At 45.3% G+C, this 21,373-nt stretch overlaps 1 protein-coding gene across 4 annotated transcripts in view; it reads right to left on the reverse strand.

Annotated features, from left to right (window-relative positions):
* Positions 1-21,373, reverse strand: part of LOC115109033 (PEX5-related protein-like) — a 187,585-nt gene that overhangs the window by 8,543 nt on the left and 157,669 nt on the right. For all 4 annotated transcript variants that reach the window (XR_003860468.2, XM_029633584.2, XM_029633583.2 and 1 more), the window contains one exon: positions 17,018-17,236. Coding sequence is in view for 3 of the 4 variants with exons in the window: in XM_029633584.2 (XP_029489444.1) it covers positions 17,018-17,236 (219 nt within the window). In the remaining variant the exon portion in view is untranslated. The remainder of the gene's footprint in view (positions 1-17,017; positions 17,237-21,373) is intronic.

The following is a 21,373-nucleotide window of genomic DNA, read 5'->3' on the forward strand; positions in this document are numbered from 1 at the left end:
TGGACTGAGAGTCTATAGAGAGTAGAGACACACTGGACTGAGAGTCTATAGAGAGTAGAGGCACACTGGACTGAGAGTCTATAGAGAGTAGAGACACACTGGACTGAGAGTAGAGACACTGGACTGAGAGTAGAGACACACTGGACTGAGAGCAGAGGGTAGAGACACGGGACAGAGTAGAGACACTGGACTGAGAGCAGAGAGTAGAGACACTGGACTGAGAGTAGAGACACTGGACTGAGAGTAGAGACACTGGACTGAGAGTAGAGACACTGGACTGAGAGTAGAGACACTGGAGTGATAGTAGAGACACACTGTACTGAGAGTAGAGACACTGGACTGAGAGTAGAGACACTGGACTGAGAGCAGAGAGTATAGACACTGGACTGAGAGTAGAGGGTAGAGACACTGGACTGAGAGTAGAGACACTGGACTGAGAGCAGAGAGTAGAGACCCTGGACTGAGAGTAGGGACACTGGACTGAGAGTAGAGACACTGGACTGAGAGCAGAGAGTAGAGACCCTGGACTGAGAGTAGGGACACTGGACTGAGAGTAGAGACACTGGAGTGATAGTAGAGACACACTGGACTGACAGTAGAGAGACACTGGACTGAGAGTAGAGACACTGGACTGAGAGTAGAGACACACTGGACTAAGAGTAGAGACACACTGGACTGAGAGTAGAGAGTAGAGACACTGGACTGAGAGCAGAGAGTAGAGACACACTGGACTGAGAGTAGAGACACACTGGACTGAGAGCAGAGAGTAGAGACACTGGACTGAGAGTAGAGACACTGGACTGAGAGTAGAGACACTGGACTGAGAGCAGAGAGTAGAGACACTGGACTGAGAGTAGAGACACTGGACTGAGAGTAGCGACACTGGACTGAGAGTAGAGACACACTGGACTGAGAGCAGAGAGTATAGACACTGGACTGAGAGTAGAGAGTAGAGACACTGGACTGAGAGTAGAGACACTGGACTGAGAGTAGAGAGTAGAGACACTGGACTGAGAGTAGGGACACTGGACTGAGAGTAGAGACACTGGACTAAGAGTAGAGACACACTGGACTGAGAGTAGAGACACACTGGACTGAGAGTAGAGACACACTGGACTGAGAGTAGAGACACACTGGACTGAGAGTAGAGACACACTGGACTGAGAGTAGAGCGCAGAGACACACTGGACTGAGAGTAGAGAGTAGACACACAGGACTGAGATTAGAGAGTAGAGACACTGGACTGAGAGTAGAGACACTGGACTAAGAGTAGAGACACACTGGACTGAGAGTCTATAGAGAGTAGAGACACACTGGACTGAGAGTCTATAGAGAGTAGAGACACACTGGACTTAGAGTAGAGACACACTGGACTGAGAGCAGAGAGTAGAGACACTGGACTGAGAGTAGAGACACTGGACTGAGAGTAGAGACACTGGACTGAGAGTAGAGAGACACTGGACTGAGACTAGAGACACACTGGACTGAGAGTAGAGACATTGGACTGAGAGTAGAGACACACTGGACTGAGAGTAGAGACATTGGACTGAGAGTAGAGACATTGGACTGAGAGTAGAGACACACTGGACTGAGAGTAGAGAGTAGACACACAGGACTGAGATTAGAGAGTAGAGACACTGGACTGAGAGTAGAGACACTGGACTAAGAGTAGAGACACACTGGACTGAGAGTCTATAGAGAGTAGAGACACACTGGACTGAGAGTCTATAGAGAGTAGAGGCACACTGGACTGAGAGTCTATAGAGAGTAGAGACACACTGGACTGAGAGTAGAGACACTGGACTAAGAGTAGAGACACGCTGGACTGAGAGTAGAGAGTAGAGACACTGGACTGAGAGCAGAGACACACTGGACTGAGAGTAGAGACACACTGGACTGAGAGTAGAGACACACTGGACTGAGAGCAGAGGGTAGAGACACGGGACAGAGTAGAGACACTGGACTGAGAGCAGAGAGTAGAGACACTGGACTGAGAGTAGAGACACTGGACTGAGAGTAGAGACACTGGACTGAGAGTAGAGACACTGGACTGAGAGTAGAGACACTGGACTGAGAGTAGAGACACTGGAGTGATAGTAGAGACACACTGTACTGAGAGTAGAGACACTGGACTGAGAGTAGAGACACTGGACTGAGAGCAGAGAGTATAGACACTGGACTGAGAGTAGAGGGTAGAGACACTGGACTGAGAGTAGAGACACTGGACTGAGAGCAGAGAGTAGAGACCCTGGACTGAGAGTAGGGACACTGGACTGAGAGTAGAGACACTGGACTGAGAGCAGAGAGTAGAGACCCTGGACTGAGAGTAGGGACACTGGACTGAGAGTAGAGACACTGGAGTGATAGTAGAGACACACTGGACTGACAGTAGAGAGACACTGGACTGAGAGTAGAGACACTGGACTGAGAGTAGAGACACACTGGACTGAGAGTAGAGAGTAGAGACACTGGACTGAGAGCAGAGAGTAGAGACACACTGGACTGAGAGTAGAGACACACTGGACTGAGAGCAGAGAGTAGAGACACTGGACTGAGAGTAGAGACACTGGACTGAGAGTAGAGACACTGGACTGAGAGCAGAGAGTAGAGACACTGGACTGAGAGTAGAGACACTGGACTGAGAGTAGCGACACTGGACTGAGAGTAGAGACACACTGGACTGAGAGCAGAGAGTATAGACACTGGACTGAGAGTAGAGAGTAGAGACACTGGACTGAGAGTAGAGACACTGGACTGAGAGTAGAGAGTAGAGACACTGGACTGAGAGTAGGGACACTGGACTGAGAGTAGAGACACTGGACTAAGAGTAGAGACACACTGGACTGAGAGTAGAGACACACTGGACTGAGAGTAGAGACACACTGGACTGAGAGTAGAGACACACTGGACTGAGAGTAGAGACACACTGGACTGCGAGTAGAGACACTGGACTGAGAGTAGAGACACACTGGACTGAGAGTAGAGAGTAGACACACAGGACTGAGAGTAGAGACACACTGGACTGAGAGTAGAGACACACTGGACTGAGAGTAGAGAGTAGAGACACTGGACTGAGAGCAGAGAGTAGAGACACTGGACTGAGAGCAGAGAGTAGAGACACTGGACTGAGAGTAGAGACACTGGACTGAGAGTAGAGACACACTGGACTGAGAGTAGAGACACACTGGACTGAGAGTAGAGACACACAGGACTGAGAGTAGAGACACCCTGGACTGAGAGTAGAGACACTGGACTGAGAGTAGAGACACTGGACTGAGAGTAGAGACACACTGGACTGAGAGTAGAGACACACTGGACTGAGAGTAGAGAGTAGAGACACAGTGGACTAAAAGGAGCAGAGAGTAGAGACACGACTGAGAGCAGAGAGTAGAGACACACTGGACTGACAGTAGAGAGTAGAGACACTGGACTGAGAGCAGAGAGTAGAAACACTGGAGTGATAGTAGAGACACACTGGACTGAGAGTAGAGACACTGGACTGAGAGTAGAGACACACTGGACTGAGAGTAGAGACACACTGGACTGAGAGTAGAGACACTGGAGTGATAGTAGAGACACACTGGACTGAGAGTAGAGACACACTGGACTGAGAGTAGAGACACACTGGACTGAGAGTAGAGACACACAGGACTGAGAGTAGAGACACCCTGGACTGAGAGTAGAGACACACTGGACTGAGAGTAGAGACACACTGGACTGATAGTAGAGACACACTGGACTGAGAGTAGAGACACACTGCTCTGAGAGTAGAGACACACAGGACTGAGAGTAGAGACACACAGGACTGAGAGTAGAGACACACTGGACTGAGAGTAGAGACACTGGAGTGATAGTAGAGACACACTGGACTGAGAGTAGAGACACACTGGACTGAGAGTAGAGACACACTGGACTGAGAGTAGAGACACACAGGACTGAGAGTAGAGACACCCTGGACTGAGAGTAGAGACACACTGGACTGATAGTAGAGACACACTGGACTGAGAGTAGAGACACACTGCTCTGAGAGTAGAGACACACAGGACTGAGAGTAGAGACACACAGGACTGAGAGTAGAGCGTGAGAGAGAACAATTTTGTTAAAAAAAGGCTACTAAGCTACCAAACTGCTAGGACAGAACTGACCTGGCTGCAACTTCAATTAGCACTGAAGTGAGAGGTGTGAAAATTCTCGAGCCTAACAATGGCAGGAGAGTTTCACAGCGCCTCCCACCCAAATGCAGAGGCTTTTGAAGCCCCCATGGCTTATCCCTGTGCAATGGTCATTACAACACAGTCCAGCAACACTATTTGCTGACCGCTACAAAGAGGAGAACGTAAGCAACTTAATGTTCAACACAGACCATCCCCTGGCATGGCACAGTGCTATAAGAGCACACTACCCCTATGTCAAGAGAGAGAGAGAGAGAGAGTACTGGACCAGGGTGGAAACTCAAAATACTAGACATTGAGGAAATTAAAACAACCTCTGTCAATGTGTCTGGGACAGTAATGGTGCAGGGCCTCCTCATGCAGTTCCAGCAGGACTTTTACGGGATCAAAGAGAAAGCACAGCAGGAAAAGCTCTCTCTCAGTGACGACTCCCCCACCCTCTTCAAACTGTCCTGCAGCACAGAACTCACCCTAGGTCCCACAACTGCACTGCTCCTCCATCTTTGAGAGGGATAAATTCACAGAGCTGGAGAGAGACATGGTGGAGCTCAGAGAGCTAGTCCACAAAATCCAGACAGAACAAACCCACAAAACAGACCAACACCCCCCTCAACAAGACCCGGCGGGCGGAAGGTAGAGATGGACGGCTGTCTGGGAGAGCTGGCTGCTCTACGGACTGAGGTGAGAGAACTTAGAGGCACACATGGCACTGAATGAAGAGGCGAGAAACCTGAGGTGTGACAGAGAGCAGGACACTCCCCCAGAGAATCCAGCAGAACAGCCCACCTCAGACCCGGACCACAACACAACAATAGGACACACAACACAGGACGCACCAACCCAACAGACCCCACCCCCTCCTAACAGCCCCCCTGTCAGCTCCCCTGATAGCTCTCTTGACAACACATCCACTGAGGACACACCAAAGCCAGAGATTTTGCTCCTCATTGACGCAAATACATTCGAGAGGATAAACTTTTTCACAAACACAAGGCCCTGGAGCTGTTGTCAGAGGACAAACACAAGGCCCTGGAGCTGTTGTCAGAGGACAAACACAAGGCCCTGGAGCTGTTGTCAGAGGACAAACACAAGGCCCTGGAGCTGTTGTCAGAGGACAAACACAAGCCCCTGGAGCTGTTGTCAGAGGACAAACACAAGGCCCTGGAGCTGTTGTCAGAGGACAAACACAAGGCCCTGGAGCTGTTGTCAGAGGACAAACACAAGGCCCTGGAGCTGTTGTCAGAGGACAAACACAAGGCCCTGGAGCTGTTGTCAGAGGACAAACACAAGGCCCTGGAGCTGTTGTCAGAGGACAAACACAAGGCCCTGGAGCTGTTGTCAGAGGACAAACACAAGGCCCTGGAGCTGTTGTCAGAGGACAAACACAAGGCCCTGGAGCTGTTGTCAGAGGACAAACACAAGGCCCTGGAGCTGTTGTCAGAGGACAAACACAAGGCCCTGGAGCTGTTGTCAGAGGACAAACACAAGGCCCTGGAGCTGTTGTCAGAGGACAAACACAAGGCCCTGGAGCTGTTGTCAGAGGACAAACACAAGGCCCTGGAGCTGTTGTCAGAGGACAAACACTAGGCCCTGGAGCTGTTGTCAGAGGACAAACACTAGGCCCTGGAGCTGTTGTCAGAGGACAGACTAGGGTCCCCCAGCCACATCATAATTAACACAGGCACAAATGACCTGAGGGCCCAGCAGGAAAGGGTGGCCACAGCACTCAAGGGAGTGATTGAAAAGGTTACCTCCAACCTGCTGCCACCATACAGTGGGTGAATGCAAGCATTTCACGAGACTGTGCCTCAATACCTAATGTCTACCTGGCCCACCACTCCACCCTGGACTTGAACAGCCTTTACGACCAGGTCCACCTCTACAAAGCAGAAATCCCAACTTTTGCCAGGACCCTGAAGGACGTCACCCTAAACCGTAGCCATAGCACCTCACACAGGAGCAACAGAGCAACGGACGCCCCGCCCAGACCAGCGAGACCCCCTCCTGAAGAACCTGCATAGAGAGAACCCACGCCAAGAGGACCTACACCCAGACCACAGCATCACCAGCCACACCTCAACCAGCCAAATAGGACACCAAACAAACCCTGGCAACACCCTATTCACACTATAATCCCTATTACTAGCCTGTTCAACCCCTTTCATATCGTCTGATATTCCCAAAGATTGGAAAGCTGCCGCGATCATCCCCCTCTTCAAAGGGGGAGACACTCTAGACACAAACTGCTACAGACCTATCCTACCCTGCCTTTCTAAGTTCTTCGAAAGCCAAGTTAACAAACAGATTACCAGCCATTTCGAATCCCGCCGTACCTTCTCCGCTATGCAATCTGGTTTCAGAGCTGGTCATGGGTGCACCTCAGCCACGCTCAAGGTCCTAAACAATATCATAACCGCCATCGATAAGAGACATTACTGTGCAGCCGTATTCATCGAACTGGCCAAGGCTTTCGACTCTGTCAATCACAACATTCTTATCGGCAGACTCGACAGCCTTGATTTTTCAAATGTGTGCCTCACCTGGTTCACCAATTACTTCTCTGATAGAGTTCAGTGTGTCAAATTGGAGGGCCTATTGCCTGGACCTCTGGCAGTCTCTATGGGGATGCCACAGGGTTCAATTCTCGGGCCGACTCTCTTCTCTGTATACATCAATGAGGTCGCTCTTGCTGCTGGTGATTCTCAGATCCACCTCTACACAGGCGACACCATTCTGTATACTCTTGGCCCTTCTTTGGACACTGTTAACTAACCTCCAGACGAGCTTCAATGCCATACAACTCTCCTTCCGTTGCCTCCAACTGCTCTTAAATGCAAGTAAAACTAAATACATGCTCTTCAACCGATCGCTGCCCGGTCCTGCCCGCCCGTCCCGAATCACTATTCTGGACGGTTCTGACTTAGAATATGTGGACAACTACGAATACCTAGGTGTCTGGTTAGACTGTAAACTCTCCGTCCAGACTCACATTAAGCATCTCCAATCCAAAATTAAATCTAGAATCGGCTTCCTATTTTGCAACAAAGCATCCTTCACTCATGCTGCCAAACATACCCTTGTAAAACTGACCATCCTACTGATCCTCGACTTCGGCAATGTCATTTACAAAATAGCCTCCAACACTCTACTCAACAAATTGGATGCAGTCTATCACAGTGCCATCTGTTTTGTCACCAAAGCCCCATATACTACTCACCATTGAGACCTGTACGCTCTCGTTGGCTGGCACTCGCTTCATACTCGTCGCCAAACCCACTGGCTCCAGGTCATCAACAAGTCTCTGCTAGGTAAAGCCCCGTCTTATCTCAGCTCACTGGTCACCATAGCAGCACCCATCCGTAGCACGCGCTCCAGCAGGTATATCTCACTAGTCACCCCCAAAGTCAATTCCTCCTTTGGCAGTCTTTCCTTCCAGTTCTCTGCTGCCAATGACTGGAACGAACTGCAAAAATCACTGAAGCTGGAGACTCACATCTCCCTCACAAGCTTTAAGCACCAGCTGTCAGAGCAGCTCACACATCACTGCACCTGTACATAGGCCATCTGTAAATAATCCATCCAACTACCTCATCCCCATACTGTATTTATTTATCTTGCTCCTTTGCACCCCAGTATCTCTACTTGCACACTCATCTTCTGCACATCAATCACTCCAGTGTTTGTTTGGTATATTGTAATTACTTCGCCACCATGGCCTATTTATTGCCTTATACCTCCCTTATCTTACCTCATTTGCACTCACTGTATATAGACTTTTTCTACTGTATTATTGACTATATATTTTGTTTATTCCGTGTGTAACTCTGTGTTGTTGTATGTGTCGAACTGCGTTGCTTTATTCTTGGCCAGGTCGCAGTTGTAAATGAGAACTTGTTTTCAACTAGCCTACCTGGTTAAATAAAGGTGAAATAAAAAATAAATACAAAAATTCAACCCCCTGAGTCAATACAAATTCGAATCACCTTTGGCAGCGATTACAGCTATGAGTCGTTTGGATAATAGTCTCTAAGAGCTTTACACATCTGCATTGTACAGTATTTGCCCATTATTTCTTTTTTTATTCTTCAAGTTCTGTCAACTTGCTTGTTGATCATTGCCCCCCTCAGCCCTATGCCCCTTCTGCCCACCCCATGCCCCTCACCCCTGCAGCAAGGACCTCAACATGACAGCAGGACATATGCCCAGGCCGTGAGCAAAGCAGAAGGCCCAAGCCCCACTATTACACCTGCCCAAGTCCCATCCTGCGACCTAAGAGGTATGTGACAGATGCTCAACATGCTCTGCTCACACCTACTGTGATGGTCTGGGCCTAAACCAAACAAAACAACACTAGACACTATGGAACACAAAGCTTTTACTATCTCATCCTGGAATATATACAAGGTCTGAGGTCATCTGCCTTTGGCCTAAAAAGCAGGAACTCAGACTTCATCAAAGAAATTGGAAATACAGACATTGCCATCCTACAAGAAACATGATATAAAGGAGCCGGACCCACTGGTTGCTCCCCAGAGAGCTGGTAGTCCCATCCACCAAACTACCAGGTGTGAAACAGGGAAGAGACTCAGGGGGTATGCTAATTTGTTATAGACCAGACCTAACCCTCTCTATTAAATTAGTAAAAACAGGAACATTTTATATTTGGAAATGAATAAGGAAATGATCACAACAGAGAAATGTCCACATGTGTGCTACCTATATCCCCCCCAATAGAATCCCCATACTTTAACAATGACAGCTTCTCCATCCTAGAGATCAACCATTTCCAGGCTCAGGGACATGTACTAGTCTGTGGTGACCTAAATTCCAGAACTGGACAAGAACCTGACACCCTCAGCACACAGGGGGACAAACACCTGCCTGGAGGTGGCAGCATTCCCTCCCCCTGATGCCCTTCTCGGCACAACTATGACAACATAACCAACAAAAAACGAGTCACAACTCCTGCAGCTCTGTCGGACGCTGGGTATGTACATAGTCAATGGTAGGTTCGAGGGGACTCCTATGGTAGGTACACCTATAGCTCTGTTACATCCTGGGTATGTACATAGTCAATGGTAGTCTTCGTGGGGACTCCTATGGTAGGTACACCTATAGCTCTGTCACATCCTGGGTATGGACATAGTCAATGGTAGGTTTGAGGGGACTCCTACGGTAGGTACACCTATAGCTCATCTCTTGGCAGTAGTACTGTCGTATACTTTATCACTGACCTCAAACCCAGAGTCTCTCAAAGCGTTCACAGTCAGTCCACTGTCAGAGGGCAGCAAAATCACACTCCACTTCAACAGAGCTATGCTCAATCATGAGGCATCAAAGCCAAAGGAACTGAATAATATGAAGAAATGGTATAGATGAAAGGAAAATAGTGGCAACAACAAATAGGCAACAACAAATTCAATCCCTTCTAAGAATTTTAAAAAGTATATATCCAACCCCCAGAAAAAACCTGAGCCTACGCCTTCACTATGGTGAATCACTAAAACAATACAACTTCACTATGGTGAATCACTAAAACAATACACTTTCACTATGGTGAATCACTAAAACAATACAGAAATACACTACTGAAGAAGAAGGAACAGCATGTCATAAATCTGCTCAATGTAATTGAAGAATCCATGAATCTAACCACTTCTGGGAAAATTGGAAAACTCTAAAAAAAAAATGTATGGATAACCACTTCTCCAATCTTTTTGTCTCTATAACAAAACAAACAAATAGCAAAACTTAGAATCAACTATTAAAGACTACCAGAACACTCTGGATTCTCCAATTACATTGAATGAACTACAGGACAAAATACAAACCCTCCAACCCCAAAAGGCCTGTGGTATTTGGTATTTTATTAGGATCCCCATTAGCTGTTGCAAAAGCAGCAGCTACTCTTCCTGGGGTCCAACACAAAACATGAAACATAATACAGAATGACATAATACAGAACATCATTAGGCAAGAACAGCTCAAGGACAGAACTACATACATTTTTAAAAAGGCACACTTGGCCTACATATCAATGCATACACACAAACTATCTAGGTCAAATAGGGGAGAGGCGTTGTGCCGTGAGGTGTTGCTTTATCTGTTTTTGACACCAGTTTTGCTGTTTATTGGAGCAATGTGAGATGGAAGGAAGTTCCATGCAATAAGGGCTCTATATAATACTGTACGTTTTCTTGAATTTGTTCTGGATTTAGGGACTATGAAAAGACCCCTGGTGGCATGTCTGGTGGGATAAGTGTGTGTGTCAGAGCTGTGTTTAACGTGACTATGCAAACAATTTGGGATTTTCAACACAATAATGTGTCTTATAAAAAGAAAAAGTGATGCAGTCAGTCTCTCCTCAACTCTGAGCCAAGAGTCTGGCATGCATAGTTTTAATATTAGCCCTCTGATTACAATGAAGAGCAAAACGTGCCGCTCTGTTCTGGGCTAGCTGCAGCTTAGCTAGGTATTTTCTTGCAGCACTGGACCACATGACTGGACAATAATCAATATTAGACTAAACTAGAGCCTGCAGAACTTGCTTTTTGGAGTGTGGTGTCAAAACAGCAGAGCATCTCTTTATTACGGATAGACCTGCCTGCTACTTGGGCCCAGAAGATATGATATGCATATAACTGGTATATTTGGATAGAAAACACTCTAAAGTTTCCAAAACTGTTAAAATAGTGTCTGTGAGTATAACAGAACTGATTTGGCAGGCAAAAACCTAAGAAAGATCCATTCAGGAAGTAATTTTTTGTTTTGTTTTGTAGTTTTCTATTCAATGCCATTACAGTATCCATTGAATTAGGACTCAAATTGCAGTTCCTATGCCTTCCACTAGATGTCAACAGTCTTTATAAATGGTTTCAGGCTTGTATTCTGAAAAATGAGGGAGTAAGAGCAGTCTGAATGTGTGGACCCTGCCGCTAACTTTACAAAATTCAAACTTGCACTGCTTTTCTTTCATTATTTGTTTTTTTTATACATTAATATAATTGCTCACTGTTAGTTGTTGGCATTTCCTGCCTAAGTTTGCCCACATTGCCAATTAAATAATCATACAAATAATTGGCAACATCAAATGGTTTTGTGATAAATAAGCCATCTGATTCGATGAAAGGTGGAGTTGAATTTGTCTTCTGCCCATTTCTGTTTTTGTCCGATGTAATGCTGACCAGAATGAGCGTTTGGATATGTATACCAAACGCGCTAACAAAAGAAGGTATTTGGACATAAATAACGGATATTATCGAACAAAACAAACATTTATTGTGGACCTGGGATTCCTGGAGTGCTTTCTGATGTAGATCATTAAAGGTAAGGGAATGTTTATCATGTAATTTCTTGTTTATGTTGACACCATCGTTGCGGCTATTGTGATTTTTACTTCTGAGCGCCGTCTCAGATTATTGCATGGGTTTCTTTTTTCGTAAAGTTTTTAAAAAATCTGACACAGCAGTTGCATTAAGTAGAGGTATATCTATAATTCCATGTGTATAACTTGTATTATCTTCTACATTTATGATGAGTATTTCTGTTGAATGATGTGGCTATGCAAAATCACTGGATGTTTTTGGAACTAGTGAATGTAACGCGCCAATGTAAACTCATATTTGGATAAATATTAACTTTATCAAACAAAACATACATGTATTGTGTAACATGAAGTCCTATGAGTGTCATCTGATGAAGATGATCAAAGGTTAGTGATTAATTTTATCTCTGTGTGGTTTTTGTGACTGGCTGGAAAATCTTTTGCTGGAAAAACTGCTGTGTTTTTCTGTGGCTATGTGGTGTCCTAACATAATCGTTTGTCGTGCTTTTGCTGTAAAGCACATTTGAAATCGGATTAAATTAAATTAACGATATTAGATTTAATAGCTTTAAAATGGTATGAGATACATGTATGTTTGAGAAATTTTAATTATGAGATTTTTGATGTTTTGAAATTGGCGCCCTGCACTTTGACTGGCTGTTGTCATATCGCTCCCGTTAACGGGATTGCAGCCATAAGAAGTTTTAACAGGTGCATGTTTATAAATAATTGGAAGAAGCAATTTCATAAATTCATCAAGTGCAGTGTCTGGATACTCCTCATTAATCACATCAGACGAACAAATATTTTTAACATCATCCACATAAGAGTCTCAGCAAAATCTTTTGAATTATCACTCATACACTATTTTAGGCCCAGCTTTTGGCACTTTGGCTTTACTGGATATAGCTACTATATTGTGATCACTGCATCCAATGGGTACGGATATAAACTCAGAAAAAAATAAACATCCTCTCACTGTCAACTGCGTTTATTTTCAGCCAACTTAACATGTGTAACTATTTGTATGAACATAAGATTCAACAACTGAGACATAAACTGAAAAAGTTTCACAGACATGTGGCTAACAGAAATGGAATAATGTGTCCCTGAACAAAGGGGGGTCAAAATCAAAAGTAACAGTCAGTATCTGGTGTGGCCACCAGCTGCATTAAGTTCTGCAGTGCATCTCCTCATCATGGACTGCACCAGATTTGCCAGCTCTTGCTGTGAGATGTTACCCCACTCTTCCACCAAGGCACCTGCAAGTTCCCGGACATTTCTGGGGGGAAGTGCCCTAGCCCTCACCCTCCGATCCAACAGGTCCCAGACGTTCTCAATGGGATTGAGATCCGGGCTCTTCGCTGGCCATGTCGGACCACTGACATCCCTGTCTTGCAGGAAATCATGCACAGAACGAGCAGTATGGCTGGTGGCATTGTCATGCTGGAGGGTCATGTCAGGATGAGCCTGCAGGAAGGGTACTACATGAGGGAGGATGTGTTCCCTGTAACGCACAGTGTTGAGATTGCCTGCAATGACAACAAGCTCAGTCCGATGATGCTGTAACACACCACCCGAGACCATGACAGACCCTCCACCTCCAAATCGATCCCGTTCCAGAGTACAGGCCTCGGTGTAAAGCTCATTCCTTCGAAGATAAACGCGAATCTGACCATCACCCCTGGTGAGACAAAACCGCGACTCGTCAGTGAAGAGCACTTTTTGCCAGTCCTGTCTGGTCCAGCGACGGGGGGTTTGTGCCCATAGTGACGTTGTTGCCGGTGATGTCTGGTGAGGACCTGCACTTTCAACTATTTTCTTGTTGTTGTAACAACTGCGTATAGGTATCTTTTTGTTTGTTTAAAAGATCCTTCACGTGTGATAGAGAGACACCACTGGCAACCACTGTTCTTAACGGTACTCCCGCCAGCTTTGGTCTTTGTCGTGGTAGCAACGTTGGTTAGGCTGTTACTCCCCGCAGTTCCAGACAAGGCAGATCATGGGGAAAATTGAAAACAGCAAACAGCAGGGATCTAGACAGCCACAAACCCGGGACAATCTGCGGTTCCAGCCACAATGACTAACCTCGTCGCGGGCTGCATTCAAGAACACCTCGCTAGCTTGATGTCCAGCTAGCTAGCAGCTAGGCTAGCTTGATGTCCAGCTAGCTAGCAGCTAGGCTAGCTGTGACGCCAATTAGCTCCTCAGACCCGTCCTTTGTCGGCAGGATCAGCTCTGGCATATTCCCCAATATTTGGAACCAAGGACTGCTCACCCCATTCCACAAAAGTAGAGACAAATTTGACCACAATAACTACTGTGGGATATGCGTCAACAGCAACCTTGGGAAAATCATCTGCATTATCATTAACAGCAGACTTGTCACGACTTCTACCGAAGTCGGTTCCTCTCTTTGTTTGGGCGGCGGTCAGCGTCACCGATCGGCGTCACCGGTCTTCTAGCCATCGTCTATCCACTTTTCATTTTCCACTTGTTTTGTCTTGTTTTCCAACACACCTGGTTTTAATTTCCCTCGTTAATTGTTGTGTGTTTAACCCTCTGTTCCCCCCATGTCTTTGTGTGTAATTGTTTGTTGTAAGTGCTTGTGCACATGTTTACTGGTGCGGTTCGGGTTTTGTACCCATGTTTGTTATTTCTTTATGCCATTGGTTTTGCAATTAAACTGCTCCAGCTATTACCTAGTTCTGCTCTCCTGCGTCTGACTTCCCTGCCACCAGTTACGCACCCCTTACAAGACTTGTACATTTCTGCAGTGAAAACAATGTACTGAACAAATGTCAAATTGCCATTTTACCAAATGACTGTACAACAGATCACGTTTTCACCCTGCATACCCTAATTGACAAGCAAACAAACCAAAACAAAGTCTTCTCATGCTTTGTTGATTTCAAAAAAGCTTTCGACTCAATTTGTCATGAGGACCTGCAATACAAATTGATAGAATGTGGTGTTGAGGGAAAAACATACAACATTATAAAATCCATGTACACAAAAAACAAGTGTGTGGTTAAAATTGGCAAACATATCTTTCCACAGGGCCTGGGGTGAGACAGGGATGCAGCTTAATTCCCACCCTCTTCAACATATATATAAACGAATTGGCGAGGGCACTCAAACAGTCTGCAGCACCCGGCCTCACCCTACTAGAATATGAATTCAAATGTCTACTGTTTGTTGATTATCTGGTGCTTCTGTCCCCAACCAAGGGGACATCACCTAGATCTTCTGCACAGATTCTGTCAGACCTGGGTCCTGACAGTAAATTTCATTAAGACAAAAATAATGGTCTTCCAAAAAAGGTCCAGTTGCCACGACCACAAATACAAATTCCACCTAGACACCGTTGCCCTAAAGCACACAAACAACTATACATACCTCGGCATAAACATCAGCGCCACAGGTAACTTCCACAAAGCTGTGAACGAGCTGAGAGACAAGGCAAGAAGGGCCTTCTATGCCATCAAAAGGAACATACAATTTGACATAACAATTAGTATCTGGCTAAAAATTCTTGAATCAGTTATAGAACACATTGCCCTTCATGGTTGTGGGGTCTGGGGTCCGCTCACCAATCAATAATTCACAAAATGGGACAAACACCAAATTGAGTGCAAATATATCCCCCGTTTACAATGTAAAACACCAGATAATGCAGAGCAGAAGTGGGCCAATACCAGTTAATGATCAAAATCCAGAAAAGAGTCGTTAAATTCTACAACCACCTAAAATGAAGCAATTCCCAAAACTTCCATAACAAAGCCATCACCTACAGAGAAATCAACCTGGAGAAGAGTCCCCTAAGCAAGCTGGTCCTGGGGCTCTGTTCACCAACTCAAACAGACCCCACAGAGCCCCAGGACAGCAACACAATTAGACCCAACCAAATCATGAGAAAACAAAAAGATAATTACTTGACACATTGGAAACGATTAACTAAAAAACAGAGCAAACGAGAATGCTGTTTGGCCCTAAACAGAGAGTACACAGTGGCAGAATACCTGACCACTTTGACTGACCCAAAATTAAGGAAATCTTTGACTATGTACAGAGTCAGTAAGCATAGCCTTGCTATTGAGAAAGGCCGCCAAAGGCAGACCGAGCTCTCAAGAGAAGACAGGCTATCTGCACACTGCCGACAAAATTAGGTGGAAACTGAGCTGCACTTCCTAACCTCCTGCCAAATGTATGACCATATTAGAGACAGATATTTCCCTCAGATTACACAGACCCACAAAGAATTTGAAAACAAATCCAATTTTGATAAACTCCCATATCTATTGGGTGAAATACCACAGCGTGCAATCACAGCAGCAAGATTTGTGACCTGTTTCCACAAGAAAAGGGCAACCAGTGAAGAACAAACATCGTTGTAAATACAACCTATATTTATGTTGATTTATTTTCCCTTTTGTACTTTTAACTATTTGCACATCATAACAACACTGTATATAGACATAGTAAAAAAAATGTGAGTGTAATGTTTACTGTTAATCTTTTATTGTTAACTTTTGTTTATGATCTATTGAGAGAGAGAGAGAGAGAGAGAGCTCTCACTGTTGAGTAAAATATTTGATAAAGTCATGCCTTTCCTATAAAGGGGAGAATTCATTAACTGATAAAGTTATTTTCTCCTCATGTGACACCTAAAAGCACTACCTTTAAAGTAAAAAGGAAGGAGAACCCCTGAATTGCGGTTGTTTGACGATGAATACGTGAGAGCAAGCTTGCTTAATCGGCAATAAAATGACACCCAGACCAGCTGTGCATGAAAGACCTTGAAATAACTTTTCCTTTCATCGATGACAGGGGTAATAGTCATTACACTGAAACAAATGAGTTTCTAAAACGGCCTGGCTAAAGATATCATAACTGAGTGTGCAACATAAAGCACACCATAGCATAAAATATGCATCAATGAGCCATTGTGTAATATTGTCACGGTGCTCAGGCTAAAAGACTGTAAAGGACAGAGAGATCGTGCCAGCCATTTGCTTAAAAAAAGTAATGGAATGTCAGATTTAGTGCTGTCCAATGAAGGCGCCTGACACTTACTCTAGGATGTCATGCTACTCCTGATTGGCCTGTATCTCTTCTCTTTCTCCACATTGTACAGTCATCCTGTAATGTTGTCCTACAAATGAGAATGCACTTACTTACATCTATGGGATCTATGCTAGTCCTATCCAGTCCGTACACCTATGGGATCTATGCTAGTCCTATCCAGTCCATACACCTATGGGATCTATGCTAGTCCTATCCAGTCCATACACCTATGGGATCTATGCTAGTCCTATCCAGTCCATACACCTATGGGATCTATGCTAGTCCTATCCAGTCCATACACCTATGGGATCTATGCTAGTCCTATCCAGTCCATACACCTATGGGATCTATGCTAGTCCTATCCAGTCCGTACACCTATGGGATCTATGCTAGTCCTATCCAGTCCATACACCTATGGGATCTATGCTAGTCCTATCCAGTCATTATAGTCTACCTCTCATATCTGCCCACAGTTGAGACACGAGACATCCTACGTTGGGAGCCCGGGGAGCCCGCCAGGTGGCTCTTGCCCTTCAGCAGGTGCTTGTACTTGGAGTTGTGACGGAGCCAGCGCAGCAATGCCTCGCATGCATCCTGCCTCATGCCCGTGTTGGTCAGGCTCACCGCCAGGGCCATGAGGGCTTGGAGGTTATTGGGGTGGAGCTCGAGACACCTGGAGATACAGAGAGAGGAGGCCAAGGGTGGGTTAAGGGTGGTAATTAGTACTTCAAAGGGTTTGACAGACACTAATTGGAACAGGGAACATCAGGAGGCACCTAATGATGCCTGGGGTCAGGTGGCAATGACCACTCACCCCAGATATATTGTCTTCAAAAGCATCTGTTTGTAGGAGTTACTTTGGAACGTAGACTTGAAATTGCTGTTGCTACTGTTCACATTTAAAGTTAACCGTAGTGTCGCTGTTGCATCAGAGGAAAATAGCACTATGTTGGACAAACAACAAGGATTAGAGAGCACTCAGGGATGAGCCAAAAACAGATTTAGCTTTCATCAAGATAATGTTTCACTGAGATGTGACAGACTGACAGTCAATGCTTCAACTTCCTTAAAAGCTTGTAATGACAGGAAAAGCCAAATCATTTCTGTCAGACTTGCTACTGTGCCATGGGTCACTGGCTGTTATATAAAGTTTGTATACGATAGGTATGCTGTGCAAATGCTCCGTTCATCGTTTTAAGATAAAAATCTGCAACTACTTTAGTTGTTGTTGCTGTTATATGTTTTCCTCAGAGTTCTCTAATCCAGACAGGAATTCACATCAACAATGGGCCTACATTAACTGTCAGCTAAAACACATAATGGAAAATAGAAGCAGTGTAGCATTAATAATAGCAAAGTGCTGGATTTCAGGGGATTACAGTCATTCTGAGAAGATCGTTTAAAAGCTTATGTTTTAAACCATTGGTTTTAACACCAATAATTAATTAATCCAAAAACTGTTGATTTACTTTTTGTAAATCAACAGTTCTATTGTAGGTTAGAAAGATTTTGTTTAACAAGTAATATATATATATGTATCTTTAAATATGCATAAATTGTTGCCACCCCTGAATATTCTTATAAATAAAAATGAACAAAATTAAATCTGCATTAACATTCTACTTTTTAAAATTAATCTAATTTTAAGGAACTGTATTGTGGCCTTCCATTGCTTCCTGTTTCACTGGGGTATAACAATGAGGTAATGCAATTGTAAAATCTCTTTGTCAAATCAAGTCTAATTGTATTTGTCACATGCTCCAAATACAACTGGTGTAGACTTTACCGTGAAATGCTTGCTTATGAGCCCTTTCCAACGATGCAGAGTTTAAAATAATAATACAAATAAAATAGTAACACAAGGAATAAAATAAAATACACAAGAATAGAGCTATTTACAGGGAGTACCAGTACCAGATCACTGTGGAGCTATATACAGGAAGTACCAGTACCAGATCACTGTGGAGCTATATACAGGAAGTACCAGTACCAGATCACTGTGGAGCTATATACAGGAAGTACCAGTACCAGATCACTGTGGAGCTATATACAGGAAGTACCAGATCACTGTGGAGCCAGTACCAGATCACTGTGGAGCTATATACAGGAAGTACCAGTACCAGATCACTGTGGAGCTATATACAGGAAGTACCAGTACCAGATCACTGTGGAGCTATATACAGGAAGTACCAGTACCAGATCACTGTGGAGCTATATACAGGAAGTACCAGTACCAGATACAGAGGTACAAGGTATTTGAGGTAGATATGTACATGAAGGCAGGGTAAAGTGACTAGGCATCAGGATAGATAATAATAAGGTATTTGAGGTAGATATGTACATGAAGGTAGGGTAAAGTGACTAGGCATCAGGATAGATAATAATAAGGTATTTGAGGTAGATATGTACATGAAGGTAGGGTAAAGTGACTAGGCATCAGGATAGATAATAATAAGGTATTTGAGGTAGATATGTACATGAAGGTAGGGTAAAGTGACTAGGCCTCAGGATAGATAATAATAAGAGTAAAATAAAGAACAGACTAGCAGCAGCAAGTGATTAGTGTAAAAAAAGTGTGTGTGTGCACTTGCGCATGTAGTGAATGTGTTTGGGTTTTGTGTGGCAGTGTCAATGTACTGTGTGTCTATGATCTGTCCATCACCATGGGAAAAGGCAAAGGATTCCCAAACGAAAATAGACAAATGGTTGTTGACTTTCATATGTCAGGCAATGGGTACAACAAAATGGCAAAAAAATGTACACTTACCACAATTAGTGCAACAATTAAGAAGTTTAAAACCACTGGAACAGTGGTCAACCACTATTATAAAATGGTGCCGAAGGAGATGGCTGCCGTTTTACGATCCTGTAACCAATTGTGCATGTTTTTTTTCGACTTATTTGTCATTTATTTTGTACATGTTTCTGCCACTGTGTCTTATAACCGAAAAGAGCTTCTAGATGTCAGGACAGCGATTTCTCACCCCATACTGGAGGAATACTTTTTCCTTCAACGATTCGGACGGGAAGGATTTACTTCAGATGCCCGACAAGGCACTCACCCCCGTCATTTGCAGCAGAAAGAGACGGACGAATTGTGGACGAAGATCCGGGTGCCTTGTAAGGATACGTCGCCGAGAGGGTAATCTACCTTTACCATCGGTCCTATTCGCCAAAGTACAATCAATCGATAATAAAATAGACAAACTACGATCACATATGCTACCCCCCACCCCACCCTTAGCTCTGTCTGGAGGGGATTGTCATCAGTGCGACATAAGTCTCCCTTCTCGATAGGGCATTCCATGCTTCGCCCCTGACCTGTACACAACAGAAAAAGAGAAGCGTTGAAGGGAAAAGAACCACCTGGTGACCCGATCGTTTGTGTCCTTTCCCCTGGCCATCCAGACCAGGGGAGCTTGGTCCGTGACCAGGGTGAAGTTGGTACCTAGTGCCCACATCACCGCTAGACATTCCTTCTCAACAATAGAGTACTTTTTTTCTCTAGGAACCAGCTTTCGGCTGATGTACATGATAGGGTGCTCCTCCCCATAGTGTATCTGGGACAGAACGGCCCCTAGTCCCGTATCACATGCATCCGTCTGGACCACCATCGGCACCTAGAAATCGGGCCTTATGAGAATCGGATGGGAGCACAGCGCTTCCTTCAGACAGCTGAACGCCGCTTCTGTCTCGTCCGTCCATTTCACTAATTTCGGGGGGTGGGCACTGGTTAGATCGGTGAGGGGGGAAGCTATAGCCGCAAAGTTGGGGATAAACCGGCTATAGTATCCTGCCAGTCCCAGGAAGGACTTGACCTGTGTCTTGGTGCATGGAACGGGCCAGTCACGTACCGCGTGAACCTTCCTCTCCTGGAACCCAGTTTGCATTTCTTGGGGTTCGCGGTCAACCCGAATTGTCTGAGCGCATCCAGCACCGCCTGGAGGTGCGTCAGGTGCTCTTCCCAACCTTGACTGTGGATGATGATATCATCCAGATATGCTGCTGGGTACTGCTGGTGGGGTCGAAGCACTCTGTTCATCAGTCACTGGAATGTGGGCGGGTCTCCGTGGAGGCCGAACAGGAGCACCCGGTACTGATACAATCCGTCTGGTGTCAAACGCCGTCTTCTCCCGGGAGGAGGCTGCCAATATCCTTTGGTCAGGTCAAGGGTGCTGATGTACGGGGCCTTTCCCAATCGGTCGATGAGCTCGTCCACTCTCGGCATGGGCGTCGAACAAGCTTATGTATTTCACACCCCGGAACAGAAGCATTACAGAAGCGGAGGCTACCGTCCAGTTTGGGCACCAACACGATGGGGCTGCACCATGCACTGTGGGACTCTTCAATAACCCCCATCCTCAGCATAGCCTCCACTTCCTGTTTCCCGGCCTTCATTCGGGCCTCCGGAATCTGATATGGCCTCTTTCGGTACTGTTTCCCCGGGCCGGATACGGATGTGGTGTTCAATGAGGGTCGTGAAGCCCGGCTTCTCTGAGAACACCGCCATGTTCCGATCACCGAGCTCCATGAGCTCCTGCTTCTGGGCCGGGTCGACGTCCTGTTGTTTTGAATTTGGCGTCCTGCACTTTCACTGGCTGTTGTCATATCATTCCGTTAACGGGATTTCAGCCCTATGTTAACAAACTATAGTTTTCGCAAGTTAGGACATCTACATTCTGCATGACACAAGTAATTTTTCCAACAATTGTTTGCAGACAGATTATTTCATCTATAATTCACTGTATCACAATTCCAGCAGGTCAGATGTTTACATACACTAAGTTGACTCAGCTAAGTTGACTCAGCT

The sequence above is a fragment of the Oncorhynchus nerka genome, linkage group LG25, assembly GCF_034236695.1.
Source record: "Oncorhynchus nerka isolate Pitt River linkage group LG25, Oner_Uvic_2.0, whole genome shotgun sequence".
Classification (NCBI taxonomy): Eukaryota; Metazoa; Chordata; class Actinopteri; order Salmoniformes; family Salmonidae; genus Oncorhynchus; species Oncorhynchus nerka.